Raw genomic sequence first — 21,944 nt, 5'->3', positions numbered from 1 at the left:
TAAAGAGAACTAGCTTATAACATGAATATTATGACTTGTAGCCCCCTAAGCTCTTGGATATCATCATCAGCAAGATATAATCTTTAAAATGATTTTGAACTTTGGTTAAAAAAAAAAAAGTGTTAACTAGCGGCACTGTTGTGTTCTGTAGATGATGTCTCATGCAGAAGGACACCAAAGAGATTTAATTAGACGCATTGAATGCCTTCCTGCTTCTGGCCATATTACCTCTTTGGATCAAGATCTCTTAATGCTCAAAGCAACTTCCATGGCAACTATGAATTGTTTGAATGATTGTTTTCACATTCTCCAGCTACAACATGCATCACATCAAAAAGGATCTTTACCTTCAGGTAACGTGTGGATTAAAAATAGATTTCTACATTAAAGGTATTTTAAATTATACTTTAACAACCTAATTGCTAATCTTTTCCCTGAAGTTTTACTAATTAAAATCATTATTTAGTCCCCAAGTGGATTTTTGTTCATGAATTGTCCATTTATTTTGTAAAAAGTCATGAATTTACTATTTACTTTGTAAATAGTCATAAGTTACTATTCATGAGCTCTTTTTTGTATTTGATACTTTCCAAGGTATCTTCTAGCTTTTTATGTTTTATAATCAGATTAAAAGGTTATAAGATGAATCTATCACATCATTGTATAGGCTTTTTGTACTGTGCCTTAGTTATATTCCTCATATTATATATATGTTTGTGGATATAGAGAGAGAGAGAAAGGGGGAAAGGGAGAATCACTGTGGCCCAGTGAATGAAAAACTAGACTTGGAGGTCGGAAGAACTGTGTTCAAATCCTATTGGTACTAATGGTGTCACCATGGGCAAATCTCAAGTGCCTTAGACATTAAAAACAATATATATAATAGATTATTAGTCATCCTGTATTGTTTGAAGGAGCTTCTACATCAGAAGATCCCCATGCCAGTGAAATAATGATTCTGGATTCCCTTTTGTTTTTTTTTGTTTACTATTTAATTTTGCTTTTTATTTACATTATGAATGCGTTGGACATATTTTTAAATTCTGTGCTAGCATCTAAAATTCTTCTGTGACCTAGAAGAAGAATTAAAATTGAAAAATTGGGCCTTAATCAGTGACTCAAAAATATTTCTTGATCTGAAATGAACAATACATACACATTTACCCACTTGTTTATAATCACACACACATACACTCACACACTTGGTGTAGAAATGACATCAAGCGCAATAGAGAAACAAGGCAAAGTGGGTGATGAAGCCGAGGTTAAGAAGGAAGCAAAGATCACAGAAGACATGACAAACAAAACAAACTTGCTGAACAAAAAAGGAATTTTAAAAAGGAAAGTATAGATCTAAATTCTAAGAGGGAGCACATATTTGGAAATGACTTTACAAATTGTAATATGGAAATGCAGTGGAATATTGTGCCAGAAGAAATGAAAGATAATTTCAGAGAATCTTATAGTATCAAATAATGTAAAGAGGGCAAACCTAGGACAAGAAAGACTATAATGTGGTAAAGTAAAGTAACTTTAAAAGGCCAGAACTCTGTTCATTGCAATGCCTGTGCCTCCAGAGGACTCACATTATCCATCTCCTGACAGAGAGGTGATAAACCAAAGATACACTGAGAGACATGCATTTTTGGACATGTCTGCTGTGTAGATTTATTTTATTTTGCTATGCTTATTTGTTTTATCCTCAGTTTATAATGGGAGGGGAGGGTTGGCAATATTTATTCCCCCTTTCCTAGAATGACTGATGAAAGCTTTTTTTTTGCAGAGGACAATTCAGAAGAGAGCATAGACAAAGATATTTGTGAAAGTAATATTTGGAATTTATTGTATACTTTTTAAAGCAATAAATATGATATCAGATTTATGGTTTTATATATAATCCTTTTTGTGTGCTATGGAAATGCACACTTTTTTGGTGTTTACATTCAGAATAAAAAAGGAAAGGTTTAAAAATTAATAATAATGTTCTTAAATTAAATTTTTTTTTTAACCAAACAACTTTAGTGTTCTATGATATCTTTTGATAGACCAAAGACATAATGGTCCACCTTTCATTTGCTTACATTCTAAGGGACATTCTTTTCTAATACTGTCAATTTGGGACCACAAATTTATAAATCAGCGAGAATTTATTGAGAGCCTTTTATATGATAGGTCCTGTATCAAATCCAAAGAAAGGCTAGAATCCCTAGCCTTAGGAAGCTCCTATATTAATAAAATGGGAAAATGTGTAAATATTTAGGTACATATAAGTTATATACAGAATAGCTCAAAGGTAGTCTAAGACAGGGTTTAGTGCCAGCTGAAGAAGATAAGCTTTAAAATATCTCAAAAGAAGTCAGGGAATCTTCAAGTCAGAAGCAAGAAGGATGACAACTCTTAAGCATGGAAGACAGTCAGTGCAGAGACCTGTCAACAAAAGATGGAGCATTCTGGTTGAGGAATTGACCAGTGTAACTGGATTGCAGAGTAGAGTAGTGTAAGGATCCTAGAAAGGTAGGAGAGGCAGGGTTCTGGAGAGCTTTAAATGACAAAAAGAATTATTGGGAATTTAATGAATTGCTACTAGAATTTCTCTCATTAAAGTAATCATCATGGTTTCAGAATTGAATCTATAGAAATTTCTCCATTAATCACTTGTAAAGAAAAACATAATTGTGCAAGAAGTAAAAGGTTAATTCTTACTCTTTGAAAACTTTGAAGATGAAACAAGGTATATTTAATTCAAGTTCACATAATCAAATGAAGTAATATCTGTAAAGTACTGAGTACAGTTTCTTGGACATATTAGATGTTATATAAATGCTTATTGCTTTCTTTTTTCTTGCTTAATCATAAAGAAAAGTAGCATAGCTGGAGTTGCTAATGGGCCAGACTCATTCAGCAGGACTTGTTGACCTCTGACACAAATTGACCAAGTAACCTGAGACAAATGATTTAACTTCTCAATGACCATTAGATGTCCAATAGCACAAGTGGAACAACAGGTTTTAATATGCATTGGTAAATTTCTCACCAGGGGTTCCCTACATCAATGTAATTTCAAATCTGCCACCTACTTAGCTCCCTCTCCATTCCCCCAAAAAAGAATTTTCTTTTTTCATTGCCATAAAATGATCTTCATTTACTAACCCAGCAACTGGCCTCATAAGAGATTTTGAATGTTATGAAAGCAAAATAGTTTCTAGAGAGTATATAATAACAGCCCCTTCATCAATTCTTTTCTTCAACAGTTTTGTTGATTATGTTAAATGTTATATTATTTTTCTTGCCTAAAAAAATCATAAAATAGGATACTCTTGTTTTTACTTATTTATCAGAATTAAAGGTTGGAGTGTTTTGTTTTTCTCTCACTATGGTTCCTGATAGAGGCTTAAGTCAGTTGTCCTCCCTAGGTAGGACCCCCCTAATCATGGGCTTCAGTGAGATAGTTTAAAAATATGCCACTAAAGTGACTGGCCAAAAGTTCCAGGAGGCACTATGTAATTTACACTTGTACTGTAATACATGGGCAGTATTACATTGTGAGTGATTCCCTTACTCTTCTGTTTCAACTGTATCACCCTGAATGTTTTGTCATACCACTCTATGACCCAGCTTCATTGGAACCTAGATCTGCCTCTGAAATCAAGTGGAACATTTTCCATTATTGATTAGACATTGAATCTGCTTTGTTAAACTAGTTGAGGGTAATAGAAGACATTTGAGTCATTAGCTGAGAGGATGACAAGTCTCCAAATGTGACTACTACCTTTCAATAATCCAAGTATTATTTATTCAGCTTAAAGGCACATAGAACTATCATTTCTACAGCAGAAAAGAAAGTAGAATTTATTTTTAAAAGGATAGTATTTGACATGGTATTTTACTTTTCTAGATGTACAGAAAATGTCAGATAATGCTTGATTAATTATGTAATGAGAATCGCAGTGCCTTATTTGAGATCTCTGAGAATGAATATCAATTAATAAGCATGCTTATGATCTTTTGGGTACAATTTTTTTAGTTTTTCATTCTTTAGATTCAGAGGCAATTCTTTTCAATTAATAAAAAAAATCAATCCTTAACTAGGTCCTCAGTTTGAACTCTCCCTTAAATCTGACACTTAGAAAATACTACTAGTACTAATGTGCCTCCTTTCCAATGTGTGCTTTTGTTCAGAAGTTCATATAGGGACTGACAGAGTGACAAAATACTTTTCATCCCATTCTTGACCAAAAAACAAGCTTCTTTTCTCAGGGTTTAGGATATCAATCCAGTGTCAGATTTCACATTGCAAGCTTCCTGTGTATAATTATCCAGTCATTGAGCACATGCAAATGAATTTGAAAGTGACTCTCTGACAGAACCTCTGAACAGCTTTAACTGCTTCTAGTTTTGCAAGTTCCAAACAAAGCAAAAGCAAATTCTGTCAAACCTTTCAGATTATGAGCAAGTTACAGCGAAAGTTATCTCTTACTTCTTCAGGGACGACAATCGAATGGTTGGAACCAAAACTACCTTTGCCAAATCACTATAAGAATGGAGGTGATCAAACCTTTGCACCTGAGCAGAATAAGCCAGTGGCAGTCCGAGAAGAGCCATCCAGTTCAGAATCTGGACTCTTAACAAGGGTAAGATAATAAGAACATGTGAATTTGATGAATAAAGCATATGAGCCTTAAAAATATTGAAATTTTTTTTAGTAAGACAATTTAAAAACATTAATAAATTAGTCTATTGAGGTAAATTACTTTTTATATTAGTGTTGGGAAAAGTCTGTTTTATTATATTGAGCACATCATTTTTCTAACATTAATTTTTTTTATCCATACATATAGGTTTTCTGCTTTTTATCCTTTTTGTGCTGTAAAAATTTCGTTTCTTTTTTTTTCCTGTTCATTTTCAACATAAAGTATTACAATCAGCCACAAAAATGTCATTCCTTTCCCTCCCCTTTTCTTACCATATTAATCTTTTGCTACACAGGAGTATTGACTAGCCTTTTTCCTTTTAAAGTTGTACTTAAAACAAGTTATTTGAAATATTTTTATTGATTTGAATGATTTTATATTAATTAGAATATAAATTTTTTTTATTAAAATGGTCCATGTTCTAAACCTCCATGTTTTTACTAGAACGTCCACTTTTAACTAGCTTATTTTGTATAATCAATCAACAAATTTTTTTGAATGCATGCTATTTAGTGCTCATGTTCTCAGGTCAGTGAGGAATGTGGAGTAAGCTTAACTTAAGAAATAGGCCCAATTATTGATGAGAAACAAATTTTATATACATGAAACATTTTGAAATGGCTAATAAGCATTGTGGCATAATGGAGAGCTTATTGCACTTGGAATCCAGAAGACCTGGGTTCTAACTTGCTCTTCGTCACATAATTTTGCTGGATTTCAGTTTTGAAGCCTTATAGGGTTGTTGTTAGAGGCAAATAAAACTATGCTTAGTTTTCTATTCTTAAAGCATGATGCAGATATTAGTATTATAAATAGTCTAGTTTAAGTATTTACATTGTAATATCATGGTGCTATTGGAGTATAGGGAGATTTAAAATCAAAGAACATGTTGGGAATAGTTAGGGAAAAAAAGCTCAAAGGTAAGCTTGAAAGAGTGGCAACATTTAGCATTATGGCAAGGAATTGGTGGGCATTACCAGGAAATTGCTCAGACAAGGAAAGGAAGACATGGTATGTTGTAAGAAGCAGTTAGGGAGAAATAAAAGGGTTGATATTTGGGATAAATGGAGAATTAGATTGCCTAGAATGGGTGGGACCAATCATGGAGGACTTTATAAATCAGGCAGAGAAGTTTGGATTTACATCTTGCATCAACGAGGTACAACTTTAGGTTTAAACTTTCTTAGAACTGGAAGGGGATTCCATAGTATAACTACTTGATTTTATTTGTGAAAATAGTTGTAATCCAGAATTAATGATCACAGAATACCAAAACCAGGTTTGAACCTGGCACATTATGTTAAATTTAAGAAAACTAGACTGAGGCTATAATAAAAGATAGATTGGGGAGGGGAGAGTCTAGAGTCTGGAAAGCTGATGAAGTAATTAAGGCATGACTTAATGAAGATGGTAGTGGAAATGGAAAGGAAGTAAGTATATTTTAATTTATGTGTCCTAGGCATTATGCTAAACATTATACAAATATTATCTTATTTAATGCTCATAATAATTCTGGAGGGTAATTATCCGAGGAAACTGAGACATAGATTAAGTGACTCAACTACAGGTAGTTAAGTTAGTAAGTTTTTATGGCTAGATTTAAATTCAATTATTCCTAACTCTAAGCTCAGCAGTCTGTCTACTGCACCACCAATGAAAAAGATGAAAAAAGTTTTGAAAAATTTATAGGTCCTAGTAATTGAGCTGAATATAGAGAATGAAAGAAAAAGTGAGTCAAAGATAATTAAATTTGATGCTGTCAATAAAAGTAGAAAAGTTTGGATGTTTCCCTTTTAAATGGAAGATGGTCTATTGGTTCTAGATACGTTACATGGGTGTGACATTTTAGTGAAGTGGAAATATCCTGTGAGCATTTGGAGATATGGACTAAAACTCAACTGAGATATCAAGATTGGTGTGATAACATGTTTAACATATATTGGATTACTTGCGCTCTAGGAGAGGGAGGTAGGGAGGAAAGGATAAAAAAATTTTGGAACACAAGATTTTGCAAAGATGGATATTGAAAATTATCTGTGCATATATTTTGAAAATAAAAAGCTTTTTAAAAAAATTTGGAATCATCACATTTTTATAGTCAGAAGGAACCTTAGAGACTCTTGAGTCCAAACTCTTTAAATTAGACATAAGGAAGTCAGAGCACAAAAAGACCAAATGACATGGCCACAGCCACACACAGTATTGTTACTAAAGCCCATCCTGGGAAAAGAGTTTTTGGAGTCAAGGGCAGAGATCTGAGGATTGTGAGATTTAGGAAAAATGGGATGGGAGGAGAAAAACTTTCCAGGGAAGGAGATAGAACTTATGATAACTGGAGTAAGGTAGTGCCAGTGAAAACTTAGGGGAGAGAACATTTCGGGGAATATATGATAGTTTTTATTATTTAAAATTATAATATTAAAATTATTATTTAATACTAAAGTAGGTAGAACAGGCATTCAAATATCCAGAGATGCTTCTTCCTCATGTTGTCCACTGGATTATCCTTGGCTTCTCTTTGTTTTACACAGTAAATATTTCAAGCATTATGAGGATTAAGAAAAGATTTTCATTTTTTCCTAGAAATCAGATATTAGAAACTTGCACGAAAGCAATTAATTCAAACTGCATGACATTAAGGAGGGAATATGTAATGAGAAAGTTAAAGCAGCATTTCAAAGTTTTACATATAAGAGAAATAAGTAGTCATAGGAGAAAATTTGGGTCAATTATGGTTTTCCAAGTTCTTGTACAGTTATGCATACTTGAAGATTGATGGGAATAAGCTAGTGCTAAGGTAGAGATTGATGAAGTGGAAGAGGGGATAATGAGAAGATGCTACCAGAGCAAGGAAGGACCTAAAGAAACAATACCTAAAACATGAGGAATAAAGAGGTAATATTCTTTTTTTTTTTTCTGAGATTAGAAGAAAGAATGAAAAGAAAGTTGTAACAATAGAAAATAGGGAAAAAGAAGAAATTAATGCCAAATAGCCTCTGTCTTTTCACTTAGAATAAGGTTATCTATTGAGGGAGAGGGAATTTGGGGAGTTGGGTGGGTTTTGGAAAAAGAAGTCTGGAAAAGCAGCTAGGGGAAGTGTATTAGAGAATCAGTACGAAAAATAAAATTTCTGCATAGTGGAGAAGACTAGAATGATTATGATCGACAGATCCATTGAAATGGACATGTGTATTTGAATTTGAACTATGCAAAATTATAATTATGTAAAATATGGTATTTAGGTCCAGCTGAATGGTAAAAGCTCGATAATACTACCATGTTTGAAAATTCATTGTTCACACTAAGGTGAACTCATCTGGAAGTTATACAGAATTCTAGGTTTTTTTCCATCATTCTGTAAACTGGAACCAAGAATGAAAGAAGGAACATGTGACCCAGCAAATATTGAAATCCAGTGCTATTTATTCCACATTCTGTTCATCTGTTGAAGTAAATCTTTATTGTTTTTCTTCTCCTTTGTACTTACAACTAATATGTTACCAAGTATTACAATTCTTCCTTTATAATATCTTTTAGATCTATACCTTTTTTATTCTCATTGTATTCATAGGGTAATCCCTAGGCCTTCATCATCTTCCAGGACTATTGTAGTAGTGTCCAGGTCGACTCACTGCCCTAGTTTTCCATCCTTCTCATATCCTATGTATGAGCACTAGATTAAATCTAAAACAACTTCTTTGGGTCACCCTTTAAAGTACACACCTTAAAGTACATAGGCTTTCAAAGCCATTCATAACTTAACTTCTAATATGGTATATCGGAATAAGTTTTTCATATGGAATAAAAAAACTTCCATTCTTTTCTTAGCTCTGCTATTTTTTTTTTGCTTGTTTTGATTGTTGCTTTTAATTTATTTTTTCTGATTATACATGTACATTAATTTTTTTAATTACACACTTCTTTACGAATCATGTTTGGAGAGAAAAATCAGAACAAAAGGGAAAAACCATGAAAGAGAAAAGAAAACAGAAGGAAAAAACAAAAACATAGCTTGTGTTGATTAACACTCAGTCTCCATAATTCTCTCTGGATGCAGGTGGCATTTTCTATTCAAAGTTTAGTGGGATTGCCTTGGATCACTGAACCACTAAGAAGAACCAAGAATTTCCTAATTGATTATCATACAATCTTGCTATTATTGTGTCCAATTTATTCCTGACTCTGTTTGCTTTCCTCAGTATCAGTTTGTGTAAATCTTTCAAGACCTTTTTAAAATCAGCTTGTTCATCATCATCATCCATTATTTTCACATACCATAACTTATTGAGCCATTCCCCATTTGATGGACATCTATTCATTTTCCAGTTCCCTGCCACCACAAAAAGAGCTGCTTTTTCCTTCTTTGATTTCCTTGAGCTATAGACCCAGTATTGGCAGTGCTGGGTCAGAGGATATACACAATTTTATAGCCCTTTGATCATAGTTTCACAAATTTTTTTCCAGAATGGTTGGTTCATTTCACCATTCCACCAACAATGCATTAGTGTTCCAGTTTTCCCACATCCACTCCAATATTTATCATCATCATTTCCTATCATCTTAGCCAATCTGAGAGGTTTGAGGTAGTACTTCAGAATTGTATTAATGTGCATTTTTCTAATCAATGGTGTATATTTTTTTCATATGACTGCAGATGGTTTTAATTTTATTGTCTGAAAATTGTCTGTTTATAGCTTTTGACCATTTATCAGTTGGGAACTGACTTTTATTCTTACAAATTTGATACAGTTTATATATTTTAGAAATGAGTCTTTTATCAGAAATACTGGCTGTAAAAATTTTCCCCAGTTTTATACTTCCCTTTTAATGTTATTTGTTGCTTTTGTTTGTGCAAAAAGTTTTTAATTTAATATAATCAGAGTTGTCCATTTTGTATTTCATAATATTCTCTGTTTCTTCTTTAGTTATAAATTCCTCCATTCTCCAAAAATCTGAAAGGTATACTATCCCTTGTTCTCCTAATTTACTAATGATATCACCCTTTACGCTCAAATCCTGTATCCATTTTGAACCTTATTTTGGTTTAGGGTGTGAAATGTAGGTCTCTGCCAAGTTTCTGATATACTGTTTTTCAGTTTTCCCAGCAATTTTTGTGAAATACTGAGTTTTTATTCTAGAAGTTGGAATTTTAGAGTTTATCAAACACTAGATTACTATAATCATTGATTATTGTTTCATGTGTATCTATCCTATTCTCTATCTACCACTTTTATTTCTTAATCCATACCAAATGTTTTTGATAACTGCTGCTTTATAAGAAAGTTTTAGGTCTAATGCTGCTAGGCCATCCTTTGTATTTTTTTTCCCATTAATCTCGATAGTCTTGCCCTCTTGTTCTTCCACTATTTTTGTTATTTTTGTTATTATTCTAGCTCTATTATAAATTATAAATTTTGTAATTTTTTGGCAGTTTGATTGGTATGGCACTGAACAAGTAGACCAATTTAGATAGAATTGTCATTTTTATTATATTAGCTTGGCCTACCCCTGAACAAGTGATATTCTTCCATTTGTTTAGATCTAATTTTATTTGTGTGGAAAGTTTTTTGTAATTGTGTTGATATAGTTCCTGGGTTTGTGTTGGCAGGTAAACACTCAAATGGCTTTGCTTTGCTACTTTCTGACTTGGACAAATCACTTAATTTCTCTTTGCCTCAATTTTTTCATCTGTAAAAATGAATAATTTTTACCAGATTATCTTTAAGGATGTGTAAAGGGCAGCTAGGTGGCAACAGTTGATTATAACACCAGCCCTGAGTTTAACTTTGGCCTCAGACACTTAACACTAATTGCGTTTAAAAAAAAATTCTTCTAGTTTTAAATCCTTTTGTGTCTTCAGTGGCATCTTCCATTAAAGGATGTTTCATTGTCCTTTATAAACCCTTTATTCCGGTTATAGTGGTACTTTTTTCCTTCGGGGCATACTATGTCTTTTCTTGCTTCTATTGTTTGTTCATGAGATTTTCCCCTCTGTAAAATGCCCTCCTTAATGCTCTGCTTATCTGAAGGTTACCCTTTAAGGTCCCAAGAAATCTTATCTCATCTAAGAACTCTTCTAATCAAAACAGAAATCTATCTTTCCTCAGTCTTCATATAAAGTCAGTTGCTACTTGTCATATATTACCATTTTGATGCTAACTTATTTTTATACTTATTCATGTGTACATATTTTCTCAACTACATATAGTCTTAAAAATAACAATCAAGCAAAATATGCTATTGACCTTGAAAATAAATACAGGTTCTCTTCTCACTTGATTATTGTAATAACTTCCTAAATGATTTCTTTTTGTCCCCTACTTTTTCCATGACTTTTAAAAACAGTGTTCCTGAGATATATCACTATCCTCTTCAGAAAATTTCAGTGAAATTTTATATGTGAGTGAAAAGTCAGAACTTGACACGGGACAGCTTTCTATCTGTAGTATTAATTGATTTTAAGCAGGTAGGAGTGAATCCAAGACAGAAAAATTATCAGTAAATGCCAGTGGTAATGATTTATAGAGTATTGTAAAGCAACTGGTGTGAATATTTAATAAAAAACAGGGTTGTTGTTTTTTTTGTTGTTGTTGTTCTTGGAAATTTTAAGCACTGAGAAGGCCAATGACACCTTGTTTTTGCATTGAATTGAGTGCAATGGGAAAAGTGAATCCTCAAAAGAGAAAAAAGCATGGAAATCATGTTTTTAAAGGGATACCAGGTTTTTGTCAAGACATGGAATGGGGGGGAGGGGAGTGCAAAATAAGTTTAAGGTAAAGGGAAAATTTCATTAAAATATAACATTGATTCCATACATTAAAAAAAAAAAAAAAGTGGTGAGAGTAGAAGAGAATAGGTGTGAAGGCTCATGTATAGGAAACAAAGGTAAGAGACATCCCCAGAGTGTTAGATGAGAAAATGAAAATGAAAGAAACAGTGGATAGGGGATCAGACTAGAGATAAAGGTATTTAAAAAGGAAGATGGAGAACTGAGATGTCTCAGGCAGCGTTTACAGATTTATATGGTAAAAAGTGCAGGGAAGACAAGTACAAAGAATAAAGTCCTTCTCATAAGGAGTTTATAAGTCTAATGGGCAAGACAACAAATATATATACATATACCTATACACACATACATAAAACAAACAAACAAAAAACCAAATTCAGGCAAAGAGATAAAATACCAGATAGTTTAAGAATGAAAATACTAGCAGTTGGGGTGATCAGGAAAGGCTTTAGCGCTTAAAGCATCTTCTTTGAAAGTAAGTAATAGTTCTACTCAGATCTGTGGAGAAGGCAGGAATTTGTGACCAAAGAAGAACTGGAGGTCATTATTGAACACAAAATACATGATTTTGGTTATATTAAGTTAAAAAGTTTTTATACAAACAAAACTAATGCAAACAAGATTAGAAGGGAAGTAATAAACTGGGAAAACATTTTTACATTCAAGGGTTCTGATAAAAGCCTCATTTCAAAAATATATAAAGAATTAACTCAAATTTATAAGAATTCAGCCCATTTTCCAATTGATAAATGGTCAAAGGATATGAAGGCAATTTTCAGATGAAGAAATTGAAATTATTTCTAGTCATATAAGTGCTCTAAATGGCTATTGATCAGAAAAATGCAACTCTGAGACACTACTACATACCTCTTAGATTGGCTTAGGTGACAGAAAAAGATAATGAATATTAGAGGGGATGTAGGAAAATTGGGATACTGTTATATTGTTAGTGGAGTTGTGAACTGATCCAACCATTCTGGAGAACAATTTGGAACTGTGCTCAAACGGCTATCAAACTCTGCATACCCTTTGATCCAGCAGTGTTTCTACTGGGCCTCTATCCCAAAGATCTCTTAAAGGAGGGAAAGGGGCCCACATATGCAAAAATGTTTGTGGCAGCTCTTTTTGTAACAGCAAGAAACTGAATAGTGAGTGAATGCCCGTCAGTTGGAGAATGGCTAAATAAGTTATGGTATATGAATGTTATGGAATATTATTGTTCTATAAGAAAGGATCAGCAGGATCTCCAGAGAAGCCTGGAGAGACTTGCATGAAGTGATGCTAAGTGAAATGAGCAGAACCAGGAGATCATTGTACATGGCAGTGAAAAGATTATACGATGATCAATTCTGTTGGATGTGTCTCTTTTCAACAATGAGATGATTCAGGTCATTTCCAATTATCTTGTGATGATGAGAGCCATCTACACTTAGAGAGAAAACTGTGGGAACTGAGGGTGAATTACAACATAGCAATTTCATTCTTTTTGTTGTGGTTTGCTTAAATTTTATTTCTCTTTTTTTTACTTTTTGATCTGATTTTTCTTGTGCAGCAAGATAATTATATAAATATGTATGCCTGTATTGGATTTAACATATACTTTTACCATGTTTAACATATATTGGATTACATGCCATTTAGGGAAAAGAATGAGGGGGAATGGGGAGGAATTGAAACACAAGGTTTTTCAAGGATCAATGTTGAAAAATTATCCTTAAAAACTTTTAAAAACAAAAAACTTCAATTAAAAAATTGATTGGAGTGGCAGAAGGAAGTTCAGGATTGCATGCCATCCGGGGGGAGGGTTGCTGAGAAAGGCAGGGGAAATCAGAACATAAGGTTTTTCAATGGCCATTGTTGAAAAATTATCCTTGCATATATTTTGAAAACAAACAAACAAAAAAAAAAAACTTCAATTTTTTTTTTAAAAAGAAGTAGAGGTAAAGAGGATGTTCATTCCACACACAGGACTCAGATAATTGTAAAGGCACAGAGATGGGAAGCGAGGGTGTTAGAAGTAAGAGATAGTAGGCTAGTTTTGTTGAATCATAAAATGTGCAAAGGATGAGTAATGTCCTCCTGGACCCTGGAAAGATAGATTAGGGTTGTGTTGAGAAGAGGTTTAATAATTAAATATCCTGGAGTCAATAGGAAACCCCTATTGTTGATTGAATAGGAGAGTAACATGGATAGATTTGTCCTTAACAAAAATATTTTTTTCCTTAGGAAAACATAGGAGGGAGTTTGTAGGGCAGATTGGTTAGAGGAGTTGTAGTAATTTACAACAATTTAAGAGAGGTAATAAGAGGTAATAAGGGCCCGTATTAAGTTGTGTGCGTGCAAAGAAGGGGTCAGATGTAAGAGATACTTTAAAAGGTAGGAATGGCAAAATTTGAGAACTGGTGTGTGGAATGAGGAAGAATGTACAATGGGAAGATGAAGAATCCAGAATAATTCTGGTATTACAAACCTAGATTGGAAGAATGGTGTTGTCTTTGATAAAAATAGCGAAGTTTGAAAGAGGAGATGTTTTTGTGAAAAAGTTCATGAATTGAGTTTGAGATACCGCAGGAAAATGTGCTTTGAAATGTCCAATAGCAAATTAGTGGTGCATGACCTATGGCTCATGGAAGAAACTGGAACTGTTAGAAACTCAGTTAATAAGACTTATTGACCTTAAGTGTCTCACAGGTACTGTGTTAACCACTTGGGGCTATAAAAAGAGGCAAAAGAGATCACAATGGATGAGACAACAAGCAAATTTTTACAAATGGCAAATAATTAATGGAATCAAGGCAAAGGATTTGGGAAAGGTATTCTGTAAAGGGTAGAATTTTAGTGGGGAAACCAAGAGACAGAAATGGGGAGGGAAAAGCTTTCCAGGCATGGGAAACCACTAGAGAAAATGCAAAGGAGCTGAGAAATGAAGTGTTTGTCTATGAAATATCCAGGAGGCCAGCAATACTGGATCAAAGAGGATTTGGTGGAAGGTACATTATAAGAAGACTGGAAAGGAATTCCGGGTTTTGAGGGTCTTTGAATATCAAACAGGATTTTCTATTTGATTTTCAAGGTGATAGGGAGCCACTGGAGTTTTGGGGTAGATGGTTGTCATGGTTGGGCTTCACTTTAGGAAAGTTACTTTGGTCACTGAATGGAGGATGGATTGCATTGGGAAGAGACTTGAGACAGGCAGATCCACCAGAGGCTGTTGCAATAAGTTCAAGCTTGAGATGATGAGAACTTGTACCAGTGTTGTGATACAGATTTTGACATCAGATTAGCTATGGGGACAGTGAGAAATAGGAGTCAAAGACACCTGGGTTATGGAACTAGGAGCATGGTGATGCTCTTGCCAATGAAAAATTAGTAGGGAGGGCAGACTTTGGAGGAAAGATAATGAATTCACTTTGAACATGATGAGTTTAAGGTGTTTGTGGCACCTTTAGCAGTTGGAAATATGAGACTGGAGGTCAGTAGAGAGATTGGGATAGGATAGATTTAGAAACTGTTAGCATAGGGATGAAAATTTTAATCATTGGAGCTGGTGAAATCACAAACTAAAATGCTATAGAAGAAGAGAACAATACCCAAGACAGGTCCCATCTTCAGTTGGAGGATATAAATGTAAGATTTCAGGATGCAGATGCAGGAAAGAATCCTGAGAAGCCCAGTTCTTCCCTTAGGAGAAGAACCAAGAGAGAGTAGTATCCTGAGAAAAAGGTGATCAATGTCAGTGTATAGAATCTAGGAAAATAAGGATTTTAAAAAGACATTGGATTTGGTAACAAAGATCATTTCAAACAGTTTTGGAGAAAACAGTTTTGAACTAATGAAACTGCATTGTTAAGGGTTTAATAAGAGCAAGTGAACAGGAAGTGAAGTCACAATATTGTAGACTTTGCATTTTATGTATTGTATTTTTATGTACTGTAGACTTTCTCAAGGAGTTTAGGCACAACGGGCAAAATATAGAGGATTATTTTTTAGGGGGTTTGAGTTAATCAAGTGAAACTGTTGTCTCTATGTATATACCTTGTATATCCCTTGTATAGGGAGAAGAGAAAAGAATCTAGTGTGGAACTTCCCTTAGGTGGGAGCAAGTTAAAACTAGCAAAGGATATTTTATAACTGAAGCTGAGAAGATCCTGCTGCCTTTTTTTTTTTAATTTTTTTTTTATTATTATAGTTTTTTATTTACAAGATATATGCATGGGTAATTTTTCAGCATTGGCAATCGCAAAACCTTTTGTTCCAACTTTTCTTCTCCTTCCCCCCACTCCTTCCCCCAAATGGCAGGTTGACCAATACATGTTAAATATATTAAAGTATAAGTTAAATACAATATATGTATATATGTCCATACAGTTATTTTGCTGTACAAAAAGAATCAGACTCTGAAATAGTGTATAGTTAGCCTGTGAAGGAAATCAAAAATGCAGGCAGACAAAAATGGAGGGTTTGGGAATTCTATGTAGTGTTTCATAGTCATCTCTCAGAGTTTTTTTCCTGGGTGTAGCTGGTTCAATTCATTACTGCTCTATTGTAACTGATTTGGTTCATCTCATTGTTGAAGAGGGCCACGTCTATAATAATTGATCATCGTATAGTATTGTTGTTGAAGTATATAATGATCTCCTGGTCCTGCTCATTTCACTGAACATCAGTTCATGTAAATCTCTACAGACCTTTATGAAATCATCCTGTTGATCCTGGTGCCTTTAGAATAGGGAACATAGGTAAGAGTGAGAATAGAAGTCCCTAGAATTACCAAAGTGAATATATGCTCATGAACATACAACCTCATGAGTGATTACCAGACTTGAAAAGATTTATAGCTAGGTAAGTATTTTCTTTGAGCGGTAAGGAAAGAAGAGATGCTTGGAGGAGGTAAAAAGACATTCCCTGACAAATTGTATCAAATATTAGTAGTTAGGGGAAAACAAAAAGAGGTAGATATTTTGTGGAATGATAAAGTTTTTCTTTAAGCTTTTGTAGATTGCCTTAACTTTTTACTTTTGATAATGGGAACACCAAGAATCAGTTCTTTTTTTCTCTTTAAAAACAGTTTAATTTCTGTTTATATTTTTAATTTTATATCACAGTCATTTCCTGGTATTACCCAATTTCCTCTCTTCTACCCAAAATTTCCCTTGTAATAAGAAAAAAGCTGCCCATATCCAAATAACATATGTGTCTATAAGTATCAGCATATATAACATTTGGCATTTGTAACCCCCACATGCACTGTACAGTATTTATCCTTTGGAACTTTGCATTTAATCCAAGTTCATCATTTAATTCTTACTCTCACTGTCATTGTTAATATTGTCCTCCTAGTTCTGCTTTTTAATACAACATTAATTCTTAAAATTTCTTTAAATTACTAAATTCCCCAAGAAGTTAATTATATAAAAATTTCTGCCACTGAATTTGTTGAATATTCCAGGTTTTGTTGGACCTTCCATAAAGTTTAGAAGATTTAGAGTATTTTTCCATTAACTACTATTTCATTAACTCAAGTACTATCTTGCTTATTTGAAAGTTAGCTTGTTATCCCAAAGTTTAAGAGCCTACATATGCAAAAACTACATAGAAAAGAGCTATCAAATCCTTTAATAAGCATCAGGCTTTCAGAAGCTGTAACTTGATAATAGCATAATTTTTTTCATTTCACTATACTGATATTTTTAGCAGTGTTGTGGAAAGAATGCTTAACTGGATCAAGGCCTGACTCTCATAATTGTTAGCTCATTTAATTTTCTTGAGCTTCAGAGCTTTCTCATAATTGATTTTTAATGTCTCCTTAGAGCTTTACAATTCTAGGATTTCCTAAAAAAAAATGAATTTTTAAAAGTTCTTTGGGGGATTTGCATATATTCTATGCCACTGCAGTTCCTCTTCCCCTTCCTCCAAAAAAAACTTAACATCTAAATCATACCAATTGCATTTATAAACATTACATATATAAGAGAGTTAGACAGGGCTCTTCATTAAAATCTGGCAGTTTGCTAATCCTCTATTTCACAGATATGTAGTTTTTATGTTTACTATTTCTATTGAGTTAAAGTTCCTTGTTCCTGAAGGGAACTGGTGCTCTATCTACTACACCAACTAGCTGTTCCCATGGTTAGATATTTTCAAGATGATTTCTATTATATTCTCTCCTTGACAAGAATATTTTTCTCATTTATTGATGAAGAAACTTATTGCTGGATCCTTACATTATTTCTCAGAGCAATGGGGGAAAAATACTTAGACTCTGTTATAAAAATGTTCCTGTCTCAGCATAGCCCCAATAAAATAAAACTCTTACCATTGCGTATTATAAGGCTGTCTGCCAGATGTAGAAAAAGTCTTCATATCTAACTGAAAAAGACGAGGGCTTCTTTTTGTTTCCTAATAGATTTCAGGCTCACCATAATTTATTTTAGGCCATGAACTGTCTTCTCCTCTCCCTATCTCTCTCTCTCTCTCTTTTTTTTTTTTTTTAACTTTGTCAGTAAGTACTTTTAAATACTTGATCCTTTTGTTTTCTGTCTAGGAACCTGAGGAAATAAATGCAGATGATGAGGTGGAGGATACTTGTGATAATAAAGAAGATGACTTGGGAGCTGTAGAAGAACAGCGCAGTGTTATCCTACATCTACTGTCGCAGCTTAAACTGGGCATGGATTTAACAAGAGTAAGTTCTTTTTTTTTTTTAATTGAAGCTTTTTATTTACAAAGCATATGCATGGGTAATTTTTCCAACATTGACCCTTGCATAACTTTTGGTTGCAAATTTTCCCCTTCTTCCTCCCACCCTCTCCCCTAGCTGGCAGATAGTCCAATACATGTTAAATACGTTGAAATACATGTTAGATCTAATATATATATATACATATTTATACAATTATCTTGATGCACAAGAAAAATCATATAAAGAAGGAAGAAAAAGAAAAACTGAGAAAGAAAACACAATGCAAGCAAACAACAACAGAAAGAGTGAAAATGCTATGTTGTGTTCCACACTCTATTCCCACGCTTCTCTCTCTGGGTATAGTTGGCTTTCTTCGTCAATCTACAAGTTGAATTGGTTTGAATCATCTCAAGAGAGCCATGTCTATCAGAATTGATCGTCGTATAGTCTTGTTGTTGCCATGTATAATGATCTCCGGGTCCTACTCATTTCACTCAGCATCAGTTCATATAAGTCTCTCTAGGCTTTTCTGAAATCATCCTGCTGGTCGTTTCTTACAGAACAATAATATTCCATAAAATTCATATACCATAGTTTATTCAGCCATTCTCCAACTGGTGGGCATCCATTGATTTTCCAGTTTTTTGCCACTATAAAGAAGGTTGCCACAAACATTTTTGCATATGTTGGGTTCCTTTCCCTCCTCTAGGAAATACTAGAGTAAGTTCTAATGTGGGTTGATTGTGAAGGAAACTTGGCAGCTAAAAATATTTTCTGTTAGCTAATTTGTGGTGCGAGTATTCTTCACTGCATTCCTTTGTTTCTTAACATTCCAATAACATGCTTTATTTTTCTAAAAGGAGCAATTTTTGGTGTTTATGTCGAGCAGAAAGCATGTAAATCCTGCTATCCTTGAATTTTTCCCCAACATTCTTTTTCTTCTGTTTTAATTCAACTCTTGAACTCTCCTAAAGACACTGTATCCCCAGAAACCTTGCCACTGAAGTTAGTGTCTTCTGAGAAGAGAGCCAGGTGTGCCGAGTGGCCAGAATGTTGAATTAAAGTTAGGAAAGCCTGAATTTAGAAACTGCTTCTGTCACTTACTCAATGTGTGACCCTGGGCAAGGCACTTATCCTCCCTGCCTTCAGTTTAGCTTAACTACTAACTGCTATCAATTAACAAGTCCTTTTTATTCTACTTGTATAATATCTTCTCTCTTATAACCTATTCTTTGTTTTTATAGACACCACCATTAACATTTACCTGGATTTTTGTCCTAGTTTACTAGGAAGTACTAACTGTTCTTCTAGTATCCATTTTTCCCTCTCTTAAAACTGTCTTTCATTACCATTACCAGATTGTTCATAAATTTGCTTCTTTCTTCTGCTCAAAATCTTTTTGTAGCTTTGAATTTCCGGCTTTGTTGAAGTAAATATAAAATAGAAATAAATATCAATATTATTTTATACTATATATAATATAATATAAATATGTTATAAAATAATATAAAATATAAACATAGTTTTCTTCAGTATATATATTTTTTCATTTCACCAAATATGTTGATAAGGAGTTTTTTTCTTACGACAGTTTGTTTCCTTTTCCAAATTCTCCTGCAAAGCTTTCATTTCCTTTCCGCATTTTTTTTTTCCTAACTTAAAAGATCCTTTTTGAATTCTTCCAAGAGACGATTTTGAGTTAAAGACCAATTCATATCCCCTTCTTTGAGGCTTTTTACTTTTATTGTCCTCAGGGCTTAAGGTCTGTTCTCCCCATCTTCATAACAGCGGTCTATGGTATGATCAGGGCCTTTTTTTTTTTTTTTTTTTTTCCCTGAGGCAATTGGGGTTAAGTGACCTGCCCAGGGTCACACAGCTAGGAAATGTTAAGTGTCTGAGGCCAGATTTGAAGTCAGGTCCTCCTGACTTCAGGGCTCGTGCTCTATCTACTGTGCCACCTAGCTGCCCCTTTTTTTGCTCATTTTTAAAGGTTGAAATCTTTTCGTAAGGTACGGAGAGATTATTCTGAACTTCCTCTACAGGTTGGCAGGGGTTTTATTCTGCCCTAGAGACAGGCAGTGTTTTTTTTTCCCTCTCTTTTTTTAAAAATAATTATAACTTTTTATTGACAGAACCCATGCCAAGGTAATTTTTTACAGCATTATCCCTTGCACTCACTTCTGTTCCGATTTTTCCCCTCCCTTCCTTCACCCCCTCCCCCAGATGGCAAGCAGTCCTTTACATGTTTAATAGGTTACAGTATATCCTAGATACAATATATGTGTGCAGAACTGAGCAGTTCTCTTGTTGCACAGGAAGAATTGGATTCAGAAGGTAAAAATAACCCGGGAAGAAAAACAAAAATGCAAATAGTTTACATTCATTTCCCAGTGTTCTTTCTTTGGGTGTAGCTGCTTCTGTCCATCATTGATCAATTGAAACTGAGTTAGATCTTCTCTTTGTCAAAGAAATCCACTTCCATCAGAATATATCTTCATACAATATCATTGTTGAAATATATATATTTCCTGGTTCTGCTCATTTCACTCAGCTTTAGTTCGTGTAAATCTCTCCAGTCCTCTCTGTATTCATCCTGCTGGTCATTCCTTACAGAACAATAATATTCCATAACGTTCATATACCACAATTTACCCAACCATTTTCCAATTGATGGGCATCCATTCATTTTCCAGCTTCTAGCCACTACAAACAGGGCTGCCACAAACATTTTGGCACATACAGGTCCCTTTCCCTTCTTTAGTATCTCTTTGTGGTATAAGCCCAGTAGTAACACTGCTGGCTCAAAGGGTATACACAGTTTGATAACTTTTGGGGCATAATTCCAGATTGCTCTCCAGAATGGCTGGATGTGTTCACAACTCCACCAACAATGCATCAGTGGGACAGGCAGTGTTGCAGGCTTCCTCCCTGTGTTGGGTAGGCCTGCCAAGTCTTGCCTGTTATGCTGTAACTCAAGGACTCCCTATTTATCTTCTGTAGTTGCATTGGAGGTCTAGTCTGCTAATTCACTAGCTTCTAAACCTAGATAGATAGATCTTATAATATCAGGACTGAGTAGCCAATGCTGGTATATTTTGGTTAAGAGCCTTCCACTATATTCCCTGCTAGCATGGTCTCTCTGCCCTGTGCTTTCCTGTGCTGCATCCAGGACTGCTTTTGTTTTGTACTGAATGAAAGGATAACTGCCATAGAATGTGATAGAAATTTCTATAAAAACTTTACTACTACAAAGCTATACAGTTAAACATTTATAGAGTTAGGGGCACAATATCCCTGTATTTAGAAAAATTCATGTAAATTTTTTTGGCCTTTCCTTTGAACCAGATGAAAAGTCTGAATTATTATATTAAAAAATAAAATATATTGATATCTACTATGTAATACTATACACATATTTTATGCATTTCTGAGTTTCTAAACTTAAAGTGTAAATCTGCTATTCTTCATGTTTCATCTGCAGCTTCTGCAAAACTTTCTCCAAATTCCTATTAATTGTTTATGCTCACCCATAGTATATCGAAACCATGAAGGGGGGAAAGTCATGATGTAAAAGGGATAACTGTATTAATAACTCTGCCTGACATTTATCATGCCATTCAATTCTTATTTACCTGTAAGTGGGTAATACTGTGGAGATTATCCTTGCCTGATGGTCTCCCTTTACTTTTTGCCTAGCTAGTATCATGTTTACTTGACTTAACTGTAGACTATACAAACAGTAAATAAGGTAATAAATTTGCTGCAGAGTAACTGTATAATATAC

The 21,944-nt window shown here is 34.0% G+C and overlaps 1 protein-coding gene across 1 annotated transcript in view; it reads left to right on the top strand.

Moving 5' to 3' along the window:
* Positions 1-21,944, top strand: part of OSBPL11 (oxysterol binding protein like 11) — a 98,637-nt gene that overhangs the window by 50,841 nt on the left and 25,852 nt on the right. The window contains exons 6-8 of the mRNA XM_051985480.1: positions 152-353; positions 4,486-4,631; positions 18,023-18,163. Coding sequence (XP_051841440.1) covers positions 152-353; positions 4,486-4,631; positions 18,023-18,163 — 489 coding nt within the window. The remainder of the gene's footprint in view (positions 1-151; positions 354-4,485; positions 4,632-18,022; positions 18,164-21,944) is intronic.

This window comes from Antechinus flavipes, chromosome 3 (genome assembly GCF_016432865.1).
Source record: "Antechinus flavipes isolate AdamAnt ecotype Samford, QLD, Australia chromosome 3, AdamAnt_v2, whole genome shotgun sequence".
Lineage (NCBI taxonomy): Eukaryota > Metazoa > Chordata > Mammalia > Dasyuromorphia > Dasyuridae > Antechinus > Antechinus flavipes.
The sequence above is the reverse complement of the archived record's forward strand: the minus strand, read 5'-3'. Positions and strand labels throughout refer to the sequence as shown.